The 26,335-nt window shown below is 39.7% G+C and overlaps 1 protein-coding gene across 1 annotated transcript in view; it reads left to right on the top strand.

Moving 5' to 3' along the window:
- Positions 1–372: 372 nt before the first annotated feature.
- Positions 373–26,335, top strand: part of celsr3 (cadherin, EGF LAG seven-pass G-type receptor 3) — a 255,555-nt gene continuing 229,592 nt past the window's right edge. Inside the window, 1 exon segment of the mRNA XM_060835417.1 lies at positions 373–3,245. Within this exon segment, the coding sequence (XP_060691400.1) occupies positions 377–3,245 (2,869 nt within the window). The 5' untranslated portion in view covers positions 373–376.

The raw sequence follows: 26,335 nt of genomic DNA, 5'->3' as shown, positions 1-26,335 counted from the left end.
TTGGCGTTTAATAAGCCCACACAATTGCAATCTGTGTCCAAAATCGTGCTTGGTGGTTTTTGCAAATATGTGCTCGACGTGGGGATCACATTGTTTGAATGACGAGGTTTCAGCACCATCCGTGGCGTGGACAGCTCCCGGTACGGTAAGAGAACCACCTTCTGTTCAAAGGCTCTGCAACCCGGACAGCAGAACAAAGAGCTTAGGGGCACCCGCGACAAACCTTTCCCGTCCTCTCAGCTGTGAAGTCTTTCACAGTCTGCAATTCTTTAAAGCCACCAAAGGTTGTTTGAAAAGTCTGCTCTTTGGACTTAAGCCAAGGAATCATTCTAAAAGCGATCTGCTTATTCTCTTCCAATTAAACTCCAGCAAAGTTATGCAATTTGAAACATTTAATCCCCAATTTGGCAGGCGGGGAAAGAGAGCCGTCTTTCCAGTACCATTAACGAGAACTAGTAGATCGGTCAATCGACGCCCTCATTTTCCACAATATAATTATCAGGTTCAGGTGGCAGAGAACCAGCCTCCAGGGACCCATGTAATCTCCATCACGGCAGTGGACCCAGATTCTGGAGAGGCTGGGAGGCTGTATTACTCTATGGCTTCATTGATGGACAGCAGATCCATGGATTATTTTATGATTGATGCTGAAAGAGGGTTGCTGTCAACCAGCAAAGTCCTGGATAGGGAGAGCATGGACCTGCACTATTTCCGAATCACAGCTGTCGATCACGGTATCCCTCGCCTCTCTGCCACCACCATGATCTCTATAACAGTGAGGGATACAAATGACCACAACCCAGTGTTCGAACAAACCGAGTACAGGGAAACCATTCGAGAGAACGTAGAGGAAGGTTATCCTATCTTGCAGCTCCGAGCCACAGATATAGATTCTCCTTCCAATGCCAATATCAGGTATCGCTTTATGAATCAGCAAGCTGCACATGCTGTTTTTGAAATTGACGCCAGGTCAGGTTTAATTACAACTCGTGGATCAGTGGACAGAGAAACTATGGAGAAATATTCCCTTATTGTAGAAGCCAATGACCAAGGTAAAGACCCTGGTCCTAAAAGTGCCACAGTAAAAGTTTACATTACTGTCCTGGATGAAAATGACAACATCCCACAGTTTAGCGAGAAACGTTACATTGTCCAGGTGAGGGAAGACATCAGGCCACACACACAGATTTTGCAAGTTACTGCCACAGATTTAGACAAAGACAATAATGCTTTGGTTCATTACAATATAATTAGTGGAAACAGCAGGGGGCAGTTCTCCATTGATAGTCTTACTGGTGCCATTGAGGTGGTAACACCTTTAGATTTTGAGGTGGAACGTGAATATGCCTTGCGTGTTCGTGCTCAGGATGCAGGACGACCACCCTTATCCAACAATACAGGAATGGTCAGTATTCAGCTGGTGGATGTTAATGATAATGCTCCTATCTTTGTAAGTACCCCATTTCAGGTTTCTGTCCTTGAAAATGCACCTCTTGGACATTCTGTAATCCATATCCAAGCTGTGGATGCAGATTATGGTGAAAATGCCCGTCTGGAATACAGACTGACTGATACAGCCACTGATACACCATTTGTGATCAACAGTGGAACAGGCTGGATCACAGTGAGTGCACAGTTGGATCGGGAATCTGTTGAACATTATTCCTTTGGAGTAGAAGCTTGGGATCATGGTTCTCCATCTCTATCTGCTTCAGCAAGTGTCACTATTACAGTGATGGATGTTAATGATAATCGACCAGAATTTACCCAGACAGTATACTTTATCCGCTTAAATGAAGATGCTGCAGTGGGTACCAGTGTACTTACAGTAACTGCAGTGGATCGAGATGTGAATGGGGTGGTCACATATCAGATCACAGGTGGGAATACAAGGAACCGTTTCAGTATCAGCACCCAAGGTGGCATGGGAATTATTACACTGGCTTTGCCTTTGGATTATAAGCAAGAGAGACGTTATGTCCTAACAATCACAGCCTCTGATCGCACACTTCATGATACGTGCCATGTACATGTCAATATCACAGATGCAAATACACACCGGCCAGTATTTCAGAGTGCACATTATTCAGTAAATGTCAATGAAGATCGTCCAGTGGGGAGCACTGTGGTGGTAATCAGTGCTACAGATGATGATGTTGGGGAGAATGCAAGGATTACTTACTATTTGGAGGATAACATTCCTCAGTTTCGAATTGATCCAGACTCGGGTGCTATAACATTACAAACAGAGCTTGACTATGAAGATCAAATGACATACACACTTGCCATCACTGCCAAAGACAATGGGATTCCACAGAAATCTGATACTACCTATGTTGAAATCATGGTAAAGGATGTCAATGATAATTCACCAGTATTTGTAAATGTTCAGTACCAGGGCTCAGTCTCTGAAGACGCCCCACCTTTTACCAGTGTCTTACAGATATCTGCTACTGACCGTGATGCCCATGCTAATGGAAGGGTTCAGTATACCTTCCAGAATGGAGAGGATGGAGACGGAGACTTCACAATTGAGCCAACGTCGGGGATTGTTCGAACTGTTCGAAGACTTGATCGGGAGAGTGTTCCGATATATGATCTCACTGCATATGCAGTAGATCGAGGGATCCCTGTGCATAGGACTCCAGTTCATATTCATGTCAGTATTTTGGATGTGAATGATAATGCTCCAGTGTTTCCTGCTGATGAATTTGAAGTCTTTGTGAAGGAAAACAGTATTGTCGGTTCAGTGGTGGGAAAAATCACAGCAGCTGATCCAGATGAGGGGTCCAATGCTCAGATAATGTACCAAATTGTTGAAGGCAATATTCCTGAGATCTTCCAGATGGATATCTTTTCTGGAGAACTCACAGCTCTTACAGACCTGGACTATGAAGTAAAGTCCGAATATGTGATTGTGGTGCAAGCGACCTCTGCACCTCTTGTGAGCCGGGCTACTGTGCATATTCGTCTGATTGACCAGAACGACAATAGTCCTGTCCTTAAGAACTTCCAAATAATTTTTAACAACTATATATCCAACAAATCAAACACTTTCCCTTCAGGAGTCATTGGCAAGATCCCAGCCTATGATCCTGATGTTTCAGATAGATTGTTCTACACTTTTGAGCGAGGAAATGAACTGAGTTTAATGAATCTCAACCAGACAAGTGGAGAACTAAGGCTGAGTCGAAAACTAGACAATAACCGTCCACTCGTGGCTTCCATGTTGGTGACAGTCACAGGTAAGCTTGTGAAGTGTAAAGTATTTCGTGAAGCATATTTGTAAGGGGACTGTGAAGCAACTTTGTCTAGAACAATATGATTATACTATAGGATTAGGAGTCTGAAATGTTGGTCAAATTTTGTTATAGCACATGTTAGATTGAATTTAATAAGTCTAGTATGTTTTGAATCATACCAGAACAAAATTATTATGAAAGATGCTGGATTGTAATAAAAACTCAACTGGTTTACAAATGCCCTTCAGGGAAGGGAATCTTTCACCTTTATCTGTTTGCTAATGCGATCTTAATCTGCATTTCATGGTTAAAACTTGCTGTTGGAAGTTACCATGCTCAGTCCTTTTGATGCCAACCATCTTTATGAGATAAGCTAATATTGTACAAGTTTTGGGAAATTATTTTTTAAAAAGTATCTTTTTTCATGTGATGCAGTTGATATGTTTACTTACAGCTTACAGGTAGTTCTTGTATAACATGTGTTTCATTAACGCAAATTCACTATAACACAACAAGTTGGGGGCACTGTTTCTAAAGTGTGAATTTTTAAAGCGTGTAGTGGTTATAAGACAATTCCAGCTCCGTTAGTTTAAATTGTGCTGCTGTTACACACAGGGTTCCATGAGAATGGAACTACAGCATCATAGCAGAACCAACTGATTCCTAATTTGTAAAAGAACCACATTAGGGTTTGTACATTACTTGCTAACAAGCTGATTATAACTTATTTTAAGAAGGTTAGTCATGTTTTGCTAGATAAAGTTATCAAATATTAAAGCAGGAAATACTGGAAATACTCAACAGGTCAGGCATCCTCAAGTGGAGTGAGAAGCAGGTAATGTTTCAGTAAATTTTCTTTCATCAGGCATATTCTGATGAAAGGCTGTTGACCTGAAATGTTAAGTCTGTTTTTCTCTGTCCTGCCAGATCCTGCCAGACCTGTTGAGTAATTGCAGTATTTTCTGTTTTAGTTACAAATTTCCAGTATCGAAAATATTTTGATTTTGTGTCGGTTGTTTTATCATGTTCTGTTCTGGTTGATATTAATAACAATGAAAGCTTATTTAGTCCAGTTGCTGATCTGACCTTGTACACTTCAATATTAATTATTAATATGATCAGTTATGAATAATTAATGAAAATATTTTTTGCTATATTCAGGGAATTACAATTTAAAACAAATAACAAGCAACACACTAAGAAGTATGTAGATGATCTAGAATTTAGTGTGTTAACTATGTCTACATGCAATGTCTTTGCTTCTAAGTGTAGCATTTTGCTATCTCTCTGGAACAACTTGAGCATGGTTGCTGAACTGTTCATGTACGTTGAGTGGATTTGTAGTAGTGCTTATTTTGTATTTAGGAGTTGAATTTGCAATCAGTAGATAGCAAGTCATAGAGTCATAGTGATACAGCATGGAAACAGACGCTTTGGTCCAATTAGTCCGTGTCAACTATATTCCCAAACCAAACTAGTCCCACCTGCCTGCGTTTGGCCCATATCCCTTCAAGCTTTTCCCATTCATGAACTTATCCAAATGTATTTTAAGTGTTCTAACTGTATTTGCATCCAGCACTATCTCTGGCAGTACATTCCACACATGAACCACTCTCTGTATAAAAATTATTGTCCCTTCCGTCTTATGCCCCATAATTTTGAACTCACTCACTCTCGGGAAAAGCCCTTTGTCATTCACCTTATCTCTGCCCCTCATGATTTTATAAATATCAATAAGCTAACCCTTCAATCTTGTATGCTGCAGTGAAAAAAGTGCTAGCCTATCTTTATAATTCAAATCCACTCTCAGCAGAATCCTGATCAATCTTTTCTGAAGCCTCTCCAATTTATTAATATCTTTCCTGTAACAAAGCAGTACACAGTACTCCAGAAGAGGCTTCTCCAATGTCCTGTACAACTTCAACATGACATCCTAACTCCTATACTGAAAGGTCTGATCAATGAAGGCAAGCATACTAAATACCTTCTTAACCATCCTGTCTACATGTGATGCAAATTTCAAAAGAATATGTACCTGAACCCCTCGATCTCTCTGTTCTATAATATTACCTGAGGCCCTACCATTAATTGCATGTGTTGTTTATTTTACTAAATGTGATATCTCGCATTTATCTAAATTAAACTCTATCTGCACTTCTCAGCCCATTGACACAATTGATCAAGATCCCTTTGTATTCTTAGATAACCTTCTTCGCTGTCCATTATATCTCTAATTTTGGTGTTATCCATAAGCATACCAGCTATATCTCCTAAATTCTGATCTAAATCACTGATATAAATGATAGACAAAAGTGGACCCAGTACCAATCACTGTGGCACACCACTTGTCTCAGACCGGGAAAACAACCCTCCAGCACCACCCTCTGTCTCCTACTGCCAAGCCAATTTTGTATCCAATTGGCAACTCTTCCTGAATCCCATTTGATCTAACTTTACTAATTAGTCTGCCATCCAGAACCTTGTCAAAGGGTTTACTAAAGTCTATGTAAACAATATCTATCGCCTCTCTCCCGATCAATCGTTTTGGTTATTTCCTCAAAAACTCAATCGAGTTTGTGAGGTATGAGTTCCCTCTCACAGAACCATGCTAACTATCCTTAATCAGTCTGATTAAGGATTCCTGATGAAGGGCTTATGCCCAAAACATTGACTCTCCTGCTTCTCGAATGCCTGACCTGCTGTGCTTTTCCAGTGCCAGCCTTTTCCACTGACTTTTCAGCATCTGCAGTTCTCACTTTCTCTTAATACGTCCTTGCCTATCTACATGCAAGTAAATCCTATCTTTCAGAATCCCCTCCAACTACTTACCCACCACCAATGTCTGACTCACAGGTCAATATTTCCCAGGTTTCTCCTTACAACCTTTTGTAAATAAAGGCACAACATTAACCACTCTCCAGTCTTCTTGCACCTAACCCATGGTTATAGATGATACGAATATGTTTGCTTGTGGTCTGACAATTTTTCCCTAACTTTCCACAACGTCCTGGGATATAATAGAACCTCTGTAATGTAAGCTGTTTTCAAAACATCAATATTTATTTCCCTGAGTTTTCTAGCTTCCTTTTTTTTCTCCACAGTAAAAACTGATGCAAAATATTCATTTAATATCTCCCATCTCCTGAGGTTCAACACATTGATGACTTTGTTGATCTTTAAGGGGCCCTATTCTCTCCCTAGTTTCTGTTTTGCTCCTAACGTACTTAGATAATTTCTTTCAATTAACCTTAATCTTCTCTGTCATGGCTATTTCATATCCCCTTTTGCCTTCGTGATTTCCCTCTTAAAAGTGCGCCTATGCCCTTTATACTCTTCAAGCAATTCATCTGATCCCAGTTGTCTATATTTAACACATGACGTTTTCTTATTCTTGACCAAAACCTCAATATCTTTATTAATCATAACTCTTATGAGCCCTACCTTTCACTCCAACAGGAATATAATGCCTCTGAACACTCGTTACACTTTTGAAAGCCTCCCACTTGTCAGTTTTTCCTTTATCTGCGAAAAATCTATTTGTTAACTTTGAAAGTTCCTGTCTCATACCATTAACATTTTGGATGTAGGTTTGCTCACTGAGCTAGAACGTTCATTTCCAGACGTTTCATCACCCTACTTGGCAACATCCTCATTTGGCCTCTGGGTGAAGCACTGTTGTGATTCCTGCTTTCTATTTATATGTTTGGGTACCTTTGGGTCGGTGATGTCATTGGACCAACCGGAACTCTATCAACAAACACATCGACTTAGACCGCACCTACCACCCCCTGAGAAAAAGACTAGGAAATGACATCACCACAGGAAATGACGTCATCGACCCAAAGAAACGTTGGGAAATGAACCTTCCAGCTCAGCGAGCAAACCTACATCCAGCATCTCAACCTGAGTTAAAAATCTTCTCAAAACCTGCTGTTAACATTTATCTTACTCCAATTAAGAATTTTTTTTATAGAAGGCCTATCTTTTTCCAAAATTATTTTAAAACCAGTTCAATTATGATCACTAGTCCCGAAGTGTTCCTCTACTCAGTCACTTGCCCTATCTTATATCCCAAGAGGAGGTAGAGTTTTGCTCGTTGTTTAGTATTTATATACTGATAAATTATCTTGAACACATCTAATAAATTCCTCACCATCCAAGCCCTAAAACAATGGCAGTCACAGTCAATATTTGGAAAATTAAAATTCTCTACTATTACAGCCCTATTATTCTTACATATATCTGCCCTCTTATAATATTTGCTCCTCAATTTCCCACTGATTATTGGGGACCTATAGTACTGTCCCATCAAGGTGATCATCCTTTCTTATTTCTAATTTCTACCCATGTACCTTCTCTGGATGATCCCTCAGAAGTATCCACTGTATATACAGTAGGATTGTGTTTCCTAAAATCAAAATGCCACTCCTCCTCCTCTCTTGCCTCCCTTTCTATCTTTCCTATTGCATCTAAAACTTGGAGTATTGAGCTGCCTTCCCTCAGCCATGTTTCTGTAATACTTATGATGTTCCCAATCCCATGTTCCCTCACATGCCCTGAGTTCATCAGTCTTATCTGTTTGACCCTTAGCATTGAATTCTTCAGTTACTTTGTTCTCTGAATTGCTCTTGTCTGTCTTTTCTAACTTCTGAACCATCCTCGTCTGCCTTTCTATTTGCACCGCTACTTTGGGCAGACACATAAATGCACATACCTGCCACCATCATCACTGTAAAGACCCACAAAATAGAATAAAATTAGCAAATTGCTCCGCCAGGATATTGGTCCCTTTCCACACCAGGTGAAACCCATTCTTTTGAACAGGTCTTTCCAGGCCCAGAGGAGATCCTGATTATCCAAAATTCTGAATTCTTGCACATAACACCATTGATTTATCATCCTTACCTTTTTATGGTCTGCACTTGTTTGCTTAAGGTCTTCACTGTAAAAATAACAACTTACTGACATTTTGAAAAACAAATGGCTGAATACGGCTTGTGATTTGAGTTTCTACTCCTTGTTTATGTGCCTTTCACATTCAATATCCAGGTATAACTGATCAGAGTATTAGGCTGGAATGTATTCCAGCTTTTTTTCTGCTGATTAACTACTTAGTTGCAGCCTGGTCAGACCCAAAATAGCAGTTTCTCTGTCTTCTGCTGGTAATGTGCCTCAAAAGAATTAACTGGGGGAGTTCAACAATTTTCATTTCACCCTGACCGTTCTCAGCAAGAATGTCAACATTTTGCTGTGGGCTTTTATTGCTAAGAATTATGTAGCTATTATCCAAGATAATTTTGTAAATGAAATGGAGTTGGGAGTCTATTATCAGTTCTAAACTGACTGTAAAATGGATTTTGGAAGATCGGGCATAAAGTACACCTCCTTCTTTCTTTTTTCTCTCCTCCCCCCAAAACAAACACACGCATACACCCCTACACACATACCCCCGCACCCCTACACATTTACCCTCACATGCCAACGCACCTCTGAAATGAGTTTGAATGAGATGTTTCAAACTCTGAGGTGTACAGTCAAAACCTTACAGCTTGCCATGACTATCTGACCCAAAATCCTTGGAGCTTTAGAGCATGTAATGCAGAATTGGGTTTGCGGCCAAGCAAGTCAGCCTTTAAATCAATGAACTTGCTCAGTCAGGTTGGTATCAGTTGCAAGCAGGAGGTATAGATAAGGACCATACAATGCAGTTAAAATAACTGCTAGTGCCATTAAATTCCATAGAGTCAAAGAAGCAGAATAAAATGCACATACAGAAGGTAATTTTTCTCAGCCATTTCTTTTATCCCTGTATCAAGAGTTTGTGATTAAATGTTTGCCGAGTAGGTACATTTTCAATTGATTTATACATTTTAATAGTCCAACAGTATTTACATCATTAAAAAAGTGAATTTTTTGTTTTAAATGGCTACAATCTTACCATTGAATACAATTGTCCCATTTTTATAAGCAGAGTAATCAAGCAATCGAGAGAATATGGAATTCAAAGCATGTGAATTAACATGCTAATATGAATCTTCATATAAAATATTTTCAACCACTGTATACGATTTGAATCATATGCAAAGAAATATTGAAGAGCCACTGGGCATTGTATTTAACATGGATACAAAGAATGTTTGTGCCAGTAACATATGATTAGGCAAGCATCATGTGTGTGATCATGCTGAGATATTTGACAACTAGAATAACAGCCTGTAAAATTTCCACTTTGAATTAAAACAGTAGTTAGAGATTTGAATGTCTGCTGTAAATTTTTGATTCGATGACTAAGAACATTAATTATTTTTTTTTGGTAAAGATTATAAATGCAATTCACAGCAATTTCTAAAAGTTTTTTTTCAGGACAGGAGATGATTTATTCCAGGGATTCATTACTGTTTGATTTGGGAGGAGATTTATTCCAGAAACTCATTATCAATTAGTTCACTTGTGAATGTGTTGAATGTGCTGATTATTAGAGTCCTGATTCTATATATCTATCATTGCATTGATAGTATCTTGTTGGCTGTGAAGCCTTGATCCCATTTGGTCAACTTAATACGATTAGAATACATTTTCACATTTAGAATGGTGTCTGCTTAATTGGAATCACTGAATTCATTTGAATTTCCTTTTCGGATTATTTACATTTGTAAAGGCCCTGGAGCCCAGCTGCTAGCTGACTGATCTGATATACTCCTAAAAGATATCTCAAAACACTAACACTGGGACTATGTACTGCTGCAGGTTTGAGAATGTATACAGTGTTAAAATCCTGATGATGCTTTAGGGACTGGCCAGCATTTGTGAACAGCTGAGCTCTGCCGGATAGATGTATATTTGTTCTCCTTTGCTCTTAGCATAAAGCATGCATCTAATCTTAATGTAAATTAAAGAAAATTGAAAGGTCAGAAGATATTAAAACTATTTAAGTTATTATAAGGGAAGCTTTGAACTGTGGAAATTTACAGTTGTTCATATTTTCAGATTGTTGTCACTTTTATCAGGTTCTCATACTGCCCATTCTCTTATGATATACCATATTATTAAGGTTCACTGTATGAGGAGTGTGCTTTCATGAGAATGATGCATATTTCTATACTTGCATTTTGAAAATAAATTATTTCCTGCTTATTACCTTTTTTTCCATTTTAGGAATTCTTGCATCAGGCATACATGCCAACGGATGGGCAAGTCAACTTCTCCAAAGCCTATACCAGACCAATTTTTCTCACTGACACAGTTGTATAAGAGAGTGCTTGGCATTACTCTCACGGTCATTGGTTTTGTCATTTTCATTGGGAAGTGGCCTCCTTTTACTGGATGCCTTTCTCAAATAGCCGATGTTGCAGAATTATTGTGTAGGAGAAAATTGGGGCAACCTAATTGATCCATGACATAGTATCTTTCAGCCCCATTTGTTCACTTCGAGCCACATTGCAAATGATGAGACACAGGTTTTGTTGTGACTTGCATCAATGTCAGTATGTGGTAAACCGCCAAGTATTTTTCAGCACCTAATATTCTTGACTTCACCTTGTGCTAGTGTTTTGTGCTAACTCCAATATGTTCCATCACACACAAGCTGAGAATCAGTAACATTTACTCATACCAGGACAGGTAAACACAGATGCTTGATTTTGAGTTCTAAGCCTCCTGGGTTCCCTGCTCTGCTGCACATATAGTTAAGTAGCATAGATTTGTGAGTCCATTCAGTATTCTAACAACAGTAGGGTAGAAACCAGCAAAACTGGCTGGTGCATGTGTTCAGGCTTCTGTACCTTCTTCCTGATGGTAGAAGTTGTAGAAAAGCCTTGCCAGGGTGGGATGGATCTTTAAGAATGCTGGCGGTCTTTCCTTGACAGTGGGCCAGGTAGATGGATTCTGTAGATGGGAGGTTGGCCTTTGTGATTGTCCGGGCCACATTCAACACTCTGTAACCGTCTCCGATCTTGAATGGTACAGTTGCCATACCAGGTAGTGGTACATCCAGACAGAATGCTCTCGATGGCACACCTATAAAGGTTGGCAAGGATATTCGTCAGCATGCCAAATTTCCTCAGCAGCCTGAGGAAGAAGAGATTGTTGGGCTTTTGTAACCAGTCCATCCACATGAAGAGTCCAGGAAAGCTTGCTGTGGATGACTACTCCCAGGAACTTGACACTCTCCACTCATTCCACCTCTATGCTGTTAATGTGTAGGGGGGCATGAGTAACATCCCAACAAAAGTCAATAATGAGTTCCTTGGTTTTTGCTAGCATTGACAGCTAAGTTGTTCTCAATGCACCATTTTTCCAGGTCTTCCACCTCCCACCTGTAGACTGTTTCACTGCCATCTGAGATTCGACTGACTATGGTGGTGTCATCAGCGAACTTGTAAATGGCATTAATCATGGGTATACAATGAGTACAGTAGAGAGCTGAGTACACATCCATGGGGGCTCCAGTGTTGAGTGTTAATGAGGATGAAATATTGTCCCCAATATTTTACTGATTGTGGCCTGTGGGTCAGGAAACTGAGGATCCAGTTGCAGAGAGTGGGGTTTAGTCCGAGATCACTAAGTTTAGTAATCAGTCTCGAGGGGATAATAGTTTGAAGGCTGAACTGTAGTCAATGAATATGATTCTTACATAGCTGTTCTTGGTGTCAAGATGTTCTCGGGAGGAGTGAAGGGTAAGTGTTATGGCATCTGACGTGGATCTGTTGGTCAGATAGGCAAATTGGAATGGGTCAAGAGAAGTGGGGAAGCTGGAGTTGATTAATGCCACGACCAGCCTTTCAAAGCACTTCATGACCACCAAGGTTAGGGCCACTGGGCGGTAGTCATTGAGACATGCTGCATGAGCCCTCTTAGGCACAGGAATGATGTTGGCCTGGATGAAACAGGCAGAGACAGTGGTCTCCTGCAGGGAGAGGTTGAAGATGTCCGAGAAGACCTTTGCCAGTCGATCTGCGCATGCTCTGAGTGCATGGCCTGGTACTCCATCTGGTCCCATCGTTTACCTTGGATTCACAAGAAGGAAAACTGATCTGACCTCTGATGCAGTGACTGTTGGGATACGTTCATCGGGACTTGTCCGATGAAATTCTGCTTAAAGCAAGCATAGAAGGCATTGAGATGATCCGGGAAGGATATGTCATCGTCAGCTATCTTGCATTGTCTCTTTTTCAAACCTGTGATGTCATTCAGTCCTTGCCATAGTTGCCGGGTGTCTGTCTGGGTCTCTAGTTTGGATCGGTATTGGTCCTTGGCTGTCTTAATGGTTCTACAAAGGTCACACTTGGATTCCTTATATTTGAGTCGGCCTTCTGAATGTGAAGGCCTCATGCCTGGTTTTTAGTAGGTTCTGTGTGTCCTGATTCGTCCAGGGTTTCCTGTTGGGGAACACCTGGATTGACTTCCTCAGTATGCAGTAATCCACACACTTGCTGATAAAGTCTGTGACGGTGGTGATGTATTCGTCCAAGGTACCTGTGGACTCTTTGAACGTGGCCCAAACAGCTGATTCCAGACAGCACTGGAGTTGATCCTCTGCCTCCTTCGACCAGCACTGGACCTGTATCCGCGAGGGGGTCTCCTGCTTGAGCTTTTGCCTGTAAGCTGGGAGGAGAAACATGGCATTGTGGTCGGAGTTCCCGAAATTAGGGCAGAGGATGGAGTGGTAGGCATCCTTCACAGTGGTGCAGCAGTGGTCTTAAAATGTTTGGGCCCCTCGTGGGGCATGTAATGTTCTAGTGATATTTGGGTAACACTTTCCTTAGATTGACTTGATTGAAGTCTTCAGTTACAATAAACAGGGCCTCAGGGTGTTCCGTCTCCAGGATGCTAGTGATGGTGTACAGCACATCCAGAGCTTCCTCAACCTTTTGCTTGTGGCAGTATGTACACAGCAATTAGTAGAGCAGCGGTAAATTCCCGTACTAGATAGAAGGGGCAGCATTTGGTGGTCAGGAGTTCAAGGTTTGAGGAGCGATGGCTGCCCAGGGTTGCAATATCCGTGCATCACATGTTGTTGATTAAAAAGCAAACCCCTCTACCCTTTGTCTTACCTGAGGACGCTGTGCGGTCTCTACAATGGATAGAAAAACTATCAGCCTGAAGTGCGCAGTCAGGAATGGATGGGTAGAGCCAGGTTTCTGTGAAGCAGCATGCGCAGCAATCCCGCAGTTCACATTGGAAGCTGAGCTGTCATCTGAGTTCGACCAACTTGTTCTCCAGAGATTGTACAGGGCTGACAGTGATTACATTTTATTCAGCTTGAATGAGACTTGACACGTGACAGTGTCTCAGTAGTGGTGTAAAAGTATAATTGAGTGTGCTGTTACCTTGCTTATGCCTCTGATATAAGTCAGAATAAAGTACACCCCCAACCCAAACACCTAGCTCAGCCTCTAAGTGTCTTGACAATGATTCCTGGCCTGAGCCTCTAGCTCAATTGTAGTTTCTGTTTAAATTTTCCAAATCTTCTGTCTGTTTGAATTCTCTCTTCATAATAATTTCTACAATGCAAATCACTACATTTTCCTGAGCTAATCATTAACTTAGAGCCATGATTAATTTATGAGGAACATGCATACAAGGTCCTGGTTTTGCTTGGGTTTTGCGGTCTAAACCAATGTCACTTATTTTCCTGTTGTTGAATTATTATCAGTGCAGCATTGGCAATAAACATTTTTTAAGTTGGCCTTGATGATTCCAGGTGAAAGCACCCTCTTTACCTGTATGAATAAAGATATCAGACCTTTTTCACATGGTATCAAATTTCAAAAACGGTATATAGTCTGCATACCTATAGATATAAACTTAACTGTGCTTGCTGTTCCTTTCTAATTGTTGCTGGAAAGTCCACTACCCAACAATATTATTTTTAAAATAAGCAATCTCCTCAAAATCCATCTTTTTAACTGATTTACGGATGCTCGTCTTAATCGCTCCTTTCCCGACTTAACATCCATTTTTTAAAAATATTCTGAGAGCAACAGCATTTTAATCCAATCACAATGAAGGAAGGAACTTCAAGTTCAGGGCTTGAATTTCAAGTCAAGATGGTGTGCAACTTGGAGGAGAACTTGCAGGTGATGGTATTTCCATGCATCTACTGCCCTTGTCCTTAATATTTGGAAAATACTGTCTAAAGTCTTGACAAGTTACTGCAATGATCCTAATACATGGTACACATCGTGGGTTGGTGATCGAGAAAGATGACTGTTGAGTTGTAGATGGGGGGGTGGGGGCAACGGGGCAATATTTGAGAATTGTTTTAAAAAGAAATAAAGTAATACAGAAACTTGAAAGAATATTCTGAAAGTCATGAAGATGGATATTTCAGCTCCCGTTTGTTTCAGCCTCTGAATTCTCAATAAATTAATATGCCTCACTAGTTTACTCTTAAATCCGAGTTGTTTTCTTTAACTTGCTGATTCCTTGAACTTATTTTTCCCAGCATAAATTGTTGATGTTTTGTTCTGTGTAGTGCTAATGCAAATGATTAGATAATACTCTGCTACCAGGAATGAATTGTATGTTCAGTTAATCTTTCCTGGGAAAACATAATAGGATTTTTACATTTTACTGTTTTTCCTAAATATTGTTAATGACGGGTTATTTCTTGGCTTATATATAAGTATTTTTGCTCTTCACTATTGATACTAATTGAACTAGTCAGGCCTGGAGACCGATAAGTAAGCATTTGCCAAGAGCGTGTGATGAGAGAGATGAAAATCCTGGTGATTTAATCTTAAATGAGTTGAGTGATGAAGGCCTTTCATTTAGTGCTACCAGCAAGCTGCCTTCTTTACCAAAATAAAGAATGTGTGTAAATATATATTTACTTCACTTTGTCAATTGTGGGAAATTTATGCAATTTTGTGTGCTTAAAATTTTATGCACTTGCAGAATAACCTTCTACTTAAGGCTGATGTGAAATGAATCCGAATTGCTCCATTTTATTCCATAAGGAGAAAGCTACGATCATAAATAAAGGGCATTAGATGACTATTTTGATAAAAAAAATTTGCAAAGGAATGGAGAACATGCAGGAGATTGGCACTAGGTAATGATGCTCATTTAACGATTCAGTGCAAGCAAGATAGGCCAAATGGCCCCCTTCTGTGCGTAACACTTCTGTTATAGAGAAGAACTGTATCATTTCCATGTTATAGAACAAAATAAATTCTGGGTTTCAGCAACACTGATTGAGGCCCAAACTTAACCCCAGAAAATGGATCTGTATAGGCTATGGGAGAGGTGAAATTACAAATCAAAAACTGAAACAAGGACCCACTTCACTCCACTTGCTGTTTTAATGCAGGTGGGATGAGAGGTGAGCAACCAATTTTCTTGGGCAGCAAAATAGTTATTTAAATATAAACAGCTGGATTTTGGTGACCAATATGAAAACGTATTGTGAAATTTCCCAGACCCAACTCAGTTTAAAAGGTACCCCGATCTGTTGTTTTCATTCTGGGGATTGTGGTGGGCCATGGATGCAGAATAGAATCAGGCCCTCCAATTTCAGCTATGAAATGTGGGCAGTTATGGGTTGGTAAGTACTGAAGTGGGGTGGTTACAAGATGGACCTTGGACCATGGTTCTGTGGTGCTTTGCAGAGGTTGTTTTCTAAGTTCTTATGTCCTCTACCGTTGCATCCCTTCAAACCACTAGCCCCATGGCCCTTTGCACCTCAATACCAACTCAGTAGCAATTAATGCCCCTTTTACTCCTATGCCTGCTCATATTCTTTGTGCTAGATCTGTTTCAAATCATGCTACCTACCCAATACCCCGCCAAATCCTCTTCTACACTATACCAAGTGTATACCATACCATTGTCCCCCACCAAAAGTTGAGAAAAGATGCATTCATCTAATTTTAGACTGTCATTTGGATTAGAGAAGCTGTTCACCTTGCCAGAATGCCAAATCTCAAATGATAACAATAATTTATATGATAGGCTCAAAAGGTTATTGATTGTTTGGCAAGTTGACTCTGATTGCCTAAGACTTTGCCATAGCAAAAGCGTGAGGAGCTATAAGCTGCCCAAACTTTTAGGTAATCCACATTTTTAATTTCATGTCACATAGGTCCCAGGTGAGAATAGCAACCATGCACAAGTGCTCCTATAGTATTGCTTGTTGCCAGGAAAAGTATAAATTATTTTATTGTCACATTTTGTTGTCATACAGTAAAATACAGTAAAAAGCTTTTCCACTGATGTCACGATCCAACACCATTTTTAATAGTTTTAAAAATGAGAAAAAAAAGAAAGATATAGCTTAAAGCAAGTTCATCAGTACTGAGCCAGCTCATCATCAATGACTCTTGCACCATATCCCTCCTCTACTATCTCACCACTGTCTACACAAGGCCCAACCACTGTCAAAGTCGCCATCTTACACTGCTGGGCTGATTCTTGTCTGCCACCTCTTCACTGCCAGTAGGAGTGTTTCATTCTGTACAGAATGCATCATCATGCTAAAGTCCAGTACTTGGATTTGAGTTGATAACGAAGAAAATAAGTGGTTCATTCTGTCAATTTTGGTTAGGCTGGACAATTTGTAAGAGCAGAATCCATCCTGGAAATCATAACGTGATTGACACAGATCCAAAATGTTTACACCATCCTTTGTGTCCTTTGCATTATTAGCAACACTCCCTTCAAGATCTGCTTTGTATTCACAGTGCAACACAAACCCCAGGAGAAGCTTAGGAAAACAAAGAAAAGCTTTCCTAATACATCAATTCAAAGAAATAATGGAAAATGGAAAGGCGGCAAATTTCTGACATTGAAGTGTTGTTATGTGTCATAACAGTGTTCCTAACAGCTCCGTGACTGATGAGATTAAGGGTGCACTTATGAACAACAGATCTGAAGAAAATACAGATTTCAGTTTGCATTTTCAGAAGCAGCTTTGTTGTGTAGTTTATATTTTAACAGCTAAAAATACCTTTGAGAGGCTGCTGTTGAGAACCTGTTCTGTTGGCTGCTTTGAAGTTGGCATCTGACCAACTAATTAGCTCTTCAGTTTTATTTTCACTTTTCTTACTGATTACTTGCACTATACCTCTCTAAGTCCCAAAGGACATTGTACCCACTGCTTTACCAAATGCTTGCTTTTCCCTCTCTCCTCAGACATTCCTTTTGCACTGGTTAATGTTATCCAAGAGGCCAAATAAGCAGCATGATTTAAGGCTGTGTCGACGTCCTCATCCAGTTTTTTAATATAATCTCACTATGAGAGGGCATTGCAGGCTCAGTGTTGAAGATTGTTGCTCAAAGGATTCCTTCTCGCTTATTGGAACATTATTTTTTGAGGCAGTGAACCATCTTTTAATTCAGTTGCTTGCGTGTCAGGTTAAGGAGCTTGTTAACCTAAACTCTTGCAAGCAATGGTATTTTTAATTTACAAGAAATGTTGTAAAGCTTAATAAAACAGTAAGGTGCATTTCGTCATCTTCTCGTGAATGTTAATGGCGGTGTCTGCAGTCAGTTGAGATTTTATGTAAATCAGCTCATTGATGGTGGATAAGCTGAAAATAGAGGTAAAGGACAGTCCCAGTTATATGGAATGAATTAGGGGATTCCATCTGGTCTGCATGTTTCTTATTGAAGGAACCCTTTGGCTGCTACTGCTATGCTCGTGCCAGCACTTTAAAGGTTTGGTCACTATTAAAGGTTTAGTCTTACCTCTTTCTTTGTTTCTAAGGAGTTTCTCACAGCACCCTTTAATTGCCTTTCGCTGAAGGGCAGATATCTCACTTGTATTGCAGAAACACTTGATAGAATTTTATGAATTAGTACTTTTGCTAGGTTAGAGAAGAGAAAAGTTACATGTTGTCAGGACTGGAGGATTTGAGTTAAAAGGAGAGACAGGATAGGCTAGGACATTTTTTCAGTGAAGTGTAGGAGGTAAGGGGTTACCTTACTGAGTTTTATAAAATCATGAGAGTATTGAACAAGGTGAATAGTAAAGGTCTTTTCCCGAAAGTGGGGACGTTCAAAACTAGGGGGCATATTTTTAAGGTGAGAGGAGAAAGATTTAAAAGGAACCTAAGAGGCAACTTTTTCACAGAGGGTGGTTCATATGTGGAATGAACTGCCAGAGAATGTGATGGATGTAGGTACTGTCACAACATTTAAAAGATCTTTGGACAGGTACATAAATAGGAAAGGTTTAGAAGGGTATGGCCAAATGCAGACAAGTGGGACTGATTTAGTTTAGAAAACTTGGTCGCATGGACGAGTTGGACCAAAGGCTCTGTTTCCATGTTGTATGAGTCTATGACTGTAGAAGTCGTTTCTTTACAAACATTTATAACATGGCGTATTTTATTGGATGTGATTGTTGAGGCAAATAAACTTGACCATACGTGAAAAGGAGTGTTAGAAAAGAATCTGTGAAAATGACTGGAAAACACAGATTGGATTAGAAATCTTCTGTTGAAGAGATACATAGCAAAAATAAAATCGACTGCAGCACATTATGAACAGTTGGTTTAATGTTCTTCGGAACTGATTTGTTATATGCTAAATTTCCCCTAAGCTGAGGCAGCTTCTGAGATGGGCAGTAAAATTGGATTATGACTGTCCATGAGAAGCTGAGAAGATAATTTTTTTTAACACAGGTAGCATTTTGCATAGTTGCCAATTCTTTCAACTTGCATCTGAACGTCATTATTCTGGTAGTATCTCAGAAAGACCCAAGCCTGCAATATCAGTTCATGAGTTTAACCTGATCCCAGTGCAAAATTATAAAAAAGCAAATGACCCGCACAGCAGCCGTTAGCCTTACAATGCTAGTATCTCATCCTCCAAGGCATGTACCCTGCCTCATTTAGATGGCATTATTGCAGTAATGCGATAGAATATAACTTGTAGCTGCCGGGAAGTGATCTCCAAATGTTGCTTCCTGTAAATCATTAATGATTTTGTGCTAGATTCTTCACGGGGCTTTTGCTGCATTCAGTTTGTGTGTTATGATCATAGATTTTAATCTGACTGAACGGTTTAATCATAAAACACAAGAGAAACAGAAATTTAGCTTAATAGTTTATTTAATACAATGTCTTCAAATATAAATATAGGTTTGTGGCAGTGAGAGGGATTTTACCCTCTAATTAAATTCACTAAGCCTTAAACCATTTGACACTAAGGGTCTGATTGAGCAATCTGTGTCAAAATGTTCTGTATTTAGCAGTTCTTTTTTGATGAAATGGTTATTGCACTTGTCTGATCTTTCCTAAAATGGTCAACACCACTCTCTTTCTGGAAATGGCTCATTGAGCCTTGTGCTCTGATTTCCTTGTTTCTTGTCTACACTTAATTTTTGCAAAAATTTAACATGGACTTGATTTATAAAGAGTTTGTTATGCTAGAATCTTTACAGCAATTGCCATAAGACAGTTGTATCTTGCAGTTAAATGCTTTTTATTTTATTCTAAATGCCCTAACCAGACTGGTACTTTGTGGTACAAATTAGTGACACAGTTGTAGAAGTTGGGTTCATTAGCTAAAATCATGATTAAGATTTAAATTAATTTCTTCAATGTGTGGTAAATAGTATATAACATTTTGTAATTTTAAAGTAAACTTTCACATTTTACATATAGTTTTCTACACAGCAGTAAACACTGCACATCAATGCATCTTGCCATTAGATAAAATTGATGCTGAGAACTTTGGGTGTGGTGGAGACTCTATCAACACAATAAATTAATTCTCTAAGACAGGTTCGGAATTTGCTTTAATCCCTCTCAAATTTCAAATAGCTTGGTTGCTTTGAAGAATTTGGCCCACTTCACACATGTACAGAGGAACCTTGATTATCTGGCATTCAATTATCCGAATTTCAGATTATCGGGACAAGATCGCAAGGTCCCGATGCTTGGCTAAACTGTGTTATCCGGCATTCGATTATCCGAACAAAGTACTGCTGACCTGAGGTGTTTGGATAATCAGAGATATGTAAATATCCATATTTGAATACAGGAAGACAAATGATCAGGCTGTTGCTAAAGACCTTGTACATGCCCTAACTTCATTTTTGTTATTCTTGATATGATAACTAATTGGATGATTTTAAGTGATCTCCATTGGGAAATAGCAAAATGGAGGTGAAACACCACCTCCACAAAGAAAGATTTGGATGTTAGTCACCCTACGCTCTTGCAGTGTCTAATTGGAAAGGAGCTTTATCAGAACTGGAAGAAGTTGCTGTCCCAAACTAAATTATATGTGATAAGGAGACTTGCAGCAGGTTTCTGGGAGGACATTAAGAGTATAACTTTGGTAGTGGGAGATATGTGCTGCTATAGTTAAACACAATTCTTTTACTTTTTGAGAATTAGTTTGAATCCAGCCTCATCTGGTGAAAGTTCGAATGTAATTCCAAATCAGCATATGCGAAATTTGGTCCAAATTTATGCATGGGCTCCTATCGTTGTGTGAGATGAGTTAGTTTAACTTCCCATCAAGACTGACTGGTGGTTGTAGATTTATGAAGGTCTGCTCAGTTTTGCTACATGTACTTTGCATTCAAAAACTTTTTTCGTCAATTTTCAAAATATTCCATTTTAACTTATTCTGATCCAATATAGAGGGAAAGGTGATCAGGTCTCATTATCATCTCAGGCTTTAAATTTAAAGATTAGTGACACAGGTCGTACAATCAAGTACGGGAGGTTCATATGCATAGTGCAAAATGTAAATAAAGAAATAGTTTTGCCTCTTGTGCAATTCTGGAAGGTTGCATTAAATATAATATCCACTCATTCAAACACAGAGTAGCAGAATTTTAATCTAGTTTTGAAGAAGAGTCAGTGGACTTGAAACATTAACTCTGTTTTCTGCTCCAAGATGTTGCCAGACCTGCTGAGTTTCTCAAGAGGATCGAAGTTTCGGGCATAAGCCCTTCTTCAGGAATGAGGAGGGTGTGCCAAGCAGGCTCAGATAAAAGGTAGGGAGGAGGGACTTGGGGGAGGGGCGTTGGGTATTCCCAACGCCCTTCCCCAAGTCCCTCTTCCCTACCTTTTATCTTAGCCTGCTTGGCACACCCTCCTCATTCCTGAAGAAGGGCTTATGCCTGAAACATCGATTCTCCTGTTCCTTTGATGCTGCCTGACCTACTGCACTTTTCCAGCAACATATTTTTAAGCTCTGATCTCCAGCATCTGCAGTGCTCACTTTCTCCTGCTGAGTTTCTCAGCAATTTCTGTTTTTGTTTCAGATTTCCAGCATCTTTAGTTCTTTGGTTTATTATGGAATTTAAGTCTAGCTAGTTCTTGGTTGTTTTACTTTTTTTGTTATTGTGGGAGTAAGACTTTTCTGTGCATGCTTTGAAGTTTAAATTTTATATAGTACAATCTAAATATACCAATATTAACCCACTGATTGAAAAGTGTGAAATCTGAATATAAGTATACAAGGCAGCTTGCTGTCCAATTCCTGTAACTCTTGGAACCGAACTCTTCAGATAAATTATTTGAGGCATGAAGATATTTGAAAATGTGAGATAATTATAGATAAAATTTAAATTCAGATGCAAAATTAAATTATTTAAAATTATGAATTTCACATTATGTTTAATGACATTCCACTTTGTTGCAATAGTGTGCTTGTCATTCTCAAACCTGCAGCTACAAAGAAACAGCAGAGATTAAGTACTGGGGCTGCTGGCAGTCCTGTGGTGAACTAATGCCATTGTTAACGAGGGCTACAGATGGACCTTCCCCTGTTGACTGACTGAATTTATATTATGACTTTTTGAATAATTAAGAACCAGCAAGGTTCCTGATTTGATCCGCAGTTTGTGCTGAGTTACTTGATCTCAACTGGGGATGCAGTTGGCTTGGTTTAGATGCTGAGAATTTTCCAGCGTTTCTGTTCCCGATTGCTTTCAACTGATATATGCTGTAATTGTGTGTAATTATCAGAACAACCAGTGAGGACAGAATCTGACTTAACTGAGGAGGTGCCGCGTGAAGAAGATTGCTGACCCTTCTGTTGAGAGTCAGATGTGAATAATGTATCTTGCAGAAAGTAGTGAAGAACTCCTGACATCTGCAAAATTGTAGCCTAACAAGGAGAACAAAGTGAGAAAATCTTTGAGTCAACTTTTAATTTGAGCAGAATGGCATTTGTGTCATAGGGAGGCATAAAGCTTACAATGTGATAAGGAATAAAAGCAATTAAAAAGCCTATACTCTGTGGGAATTATAATTGCAAATATCTTGAAAGGACATTATGAAAATGTAGCAAGAATCCCATATAACCTATTTAAGGATGCTCTGTTAAACATTGTTAGAACTAAAGTAATCTAATATGACATCAGCTTCTAGTCACTAATACTATTGGGGTGAGGCAAAATCTCTGCAGTTGTGCTTTCCTGGCAAATGGACTGCATAATTTTTGCATTGATGATTTACTTTGAAAAAAGGGTTTTAGGATCAGGCCGGCAAGCACAAAGCAAAATAGCAAAAAATCAGGCTACAATTAACAATTGATTAGCTGTTATAATTAGATTTACTGCCATAAGGAAGAGTGAGAAGGGGATTTGAGTGTAACTGTGATTATGGAAATATTGTCTGATGCTGTGTACTATTGTAAGCTTTCCAGTAGCTCCACTAATATTTTTGAATGGAGTTTTCACTGCATTTCTGATAACAAGAAAATGCAGTCGCAAAGTGAGAACAGCTCCCAAGAATGTTTCCAAACAATTGGCTGTATTTTTGCCAAAGATAGACTTTTAAAATGGTGGCCAGGACCTGGATTCAGATGTCTGCTTTATTTTCAACAGATTCCATTTTCTCTGACAAAGAACGGGGGCATATGAAGATATGAGTTATGACTACCATTCAGCCCCTCAAGTCTGTGCTGTCTTTCAGTAAGATTATGGGTAATCTAATTGTAACCTCAAATCTGCATTTCTGCCTACTAATAATCTTTCAAAACCTTGCTTAACGAGAATCTCTTCATCTCAGCCTCAAAAATATTCAAGGAATCTACTTTTATCACCTTTTCAGCAATCGAGTTCGTTGACCTTTGTCTGTTTTAAACATAAGACGAAAAGAAATAGGAAGAAGAGTCGGTCATTTGGCTCCTCAAGCCTATTCCATCATTCAGTAGGATAATGGCTGATCTGACATTCCTCACGTCCACTTTCCTGCCGTTTCCCATCTTTGTATGTTTTAATCTAGTTACTTAACTCTTCTGAACGCCACTGAATAGAAGCTTACCCTGTTTAACCTTTCCTCATTCCAGATATGAGTAAATTTGTCAAACTTCTCTGACCTCCAAGGGCCAGTACTGTGCACTGACCTTTCGTTGCAGTCTCATCAGTGCTTTGAATAACTGAACATAGTCTTCCTATATGTGTATTCTGTTCTCCTTTTGATAAGTTGTGTTGTGTGGCATTCTCACTCTACTGAATGGGATAGACTTCAAACAGATCTAGCAACTCAAGACTGGGCATCCACGAAATGCTCCAAATGCAATGTGCAACCTGATGGTCTAGAGATCTCCCACTTTACCATTACTTTAAAACCCCAAGATCAACCCCTCAACAAAAAGTGAAGGAGGGCATATAAGGAGCATGACCAGGCATACAAAAAAAAATCATCATGGTGAAGCTACACAGAACTGCTTGCGTGCCAAAGAGCTAAAGCAGCAAGTGATAGAGTCAAACAGTTCCGCAAACCAAAGATCAGATCTAAACACTGCAGTCCTGCCACATTTAGTCATGATTGCTGGGGATGGACAAGTAAACTCACTGGAGGAGAAGGCTCCACAGATGTCCCCATCCTCAATAATAATGGGCCCAGCATATCAGTGCAAACGATGAAGCCGAAGTAGTTGCAACAATTTTCAGCCAGAAGTGCTCTATGGATAATACAACTTAGCCTCCTCCAGAGATTGTCAGGATCAGTCTGCAATCAGTTCAATTCCCTCCAGCTGATATCAAGAAATGGTTGGAGACACTGGACACTGCAAAGATTGAGTCCTGACAACAGTACGGTAATACTAGTCAAGACTTGTGCTGCAGAGCCTTCCTCACCACTATCCAAGTTATTCTAGCACAACCAAAACAGTATGGAAAATTGCCCAGGAATATCATATAGCAAATAGCACGAGAAATCCAACCTTGCCAGTTATAGCCCTATTTGTCTGCTCTCAAAGTGATGGAAGGTAAAATCAATAGTGTCATTAAGTAGCAGTTACTGAATAATAACCTGCATAATGATGCTAAGTTTGGGTTTTGCTCTGGCCACTCAGATCCAGACCTAATTACAGCCTTGGTTCAAACATGGACCAAAGAGCTGAATTCTTCAAGTGAGATTAGAGTGACTGCTCTTGACATCAAAATCACAGTTGACAGAGTATCGTATCAAGGATCCTGAGAGAACCTGAAGTTAACGGGAATCTGAGGAAAGCTTTTCACTGGTTAGATTTATTCATGGCACAAAGGAAGATGTATGTGCTTGTGGGAAGTTAATCATCTTGGCTCAAGGAATCTCTGCAGAAGTTCCTCAAGATGGTATCCTGGGTCCAGTCATCATCAGCTACATCACAAATGATCTTCCCTCCATCACAATGGCAGAAGCAGAGATGTTTGCTGATGTTTGCACAATGTTCAGCATCATTCAAAACTCCTCTGTTGCTTAAACAGACAATGTCCAAATGTAACAGCTGCAAATGTGTTGCTGGTCAAAGCACAGCAGGTTAGGCAGCATCTCAGAATGTCCAAATGTAGCAAGACCTGGACAATATCCACATTTGGGCTGACAAGTGGAAAGTAATGTTTGCATTGCACAAATGCCAGGCAATGACCATCTCCAACAAGAGAGAATCTAATTATTGGCCCTTGAAATTCAGTGACATTACCATGATTGAATACCATCATCCTGGGGGTTAACATTGACCAGAAACTGAACTGAACTACCATATAATAGCTATGGCTGCAAGAACAGATCGGAGCATACAAACCTTGCAGTAAATAACTTATCTCCTGACTCTCCAAAGCTTGTGCACCACGTAAGTCAGCATTGTGATAGAATACTCCCCACTTGGCCTGGCTCCAACAACACTGAATTTTGGCACCATCCAGGACAAGCAGTCATTCAGCCCATTGAATCCACCAGAATTTAACTTGCTGTGATCCTCTGTCTCAATGCTATTCTCTCTCACTCTTCCCCCTACCCCTTGACACTCTTAGTTTATAGAAATCCATCTATTTCTTAAATGTATTCAATGATTTCACCTTCATGCCAACTATAGCAGAGAATATACAGTAGAGAATTCCTCAGGCTTATCACCCTCTGAGATGAAGAAATTTCTCCTCACCCTGAGACCATGACTCATTGTTTTGAACCCCTGCCCATGGGAAATATCATCTCTACATACAGAGTATCAGACCCTCTCAAAGTTTTATACATTTCATGAGATTCCCTCTTATTCTTCTAAACTCTAATGAATGTAGGTGGTTTTGTAATGGCTTCAATGGGCAGGCAGTGGATAATGACACTGGGGTATGACAATGCAAAAAGCCAAAGCTGAGGGGGAACTTGGTGATATTGACCATTAAATAAAAGCTGAATTGGAATATGTGGACTCTAAAAGCTGATAGAGATTGACAAGAGTGACAATATAAAAGAGTATCTTGACTGTCAGGCAGAGCCTGGAACTCTCAGGTATGTGGCAGAAGTGGGTACTGCAGATGCTGGAGATTAGAGTCAAGATTAGAGTGGTGCTGGAAAAGCACAGCAGGCCAGGCAGCATCCAAGGAGCAGGAAAATCAATGTTTCGGGCAAAAGCCCTTCATCAAGAATGCTGCTCATTCCTGATGAAGGGCTTTTGCCCGAAACATCGATTTTCCTACTCCTCGGATCCTGCCTGACCTGTGCTGTTCCAGCATGACTGTAATCTTGATTCTCAGGTATGTGTTCAGGCAAGCATTACCTATATGCCTGTTATTACTCCATGCCAAGTACCAGAAGTCACTCTATAAGTTACATGTAATATATCTTCTCTTTAACAATGCCTCATGTTGAGGAGGATTGTTTCTTGTGGATAGCTGGGTGAAGTGAGGTGTTTGCATT

This window comes from Hemiscyllium ocellatum, chromosome 14 (assembly GCF_020745735.1).
Source record: "Hemiscyllium ocellatum isolate sHemOce1 chromosome 14, sHemOce1.pat.X.cur, whole genome shotgun sequence".
Classification (NCBI taxonomy): Eukaryota; Metazoa; Chordata; class Chondrichthyes; order Orectolobiformes; family Hemiscylliidae; genus Hemiscyllium; species Hemiscyllium ocellatum.
This window is presented reverse-complemented; position numbering and strand designations above follow the sequence as displayed.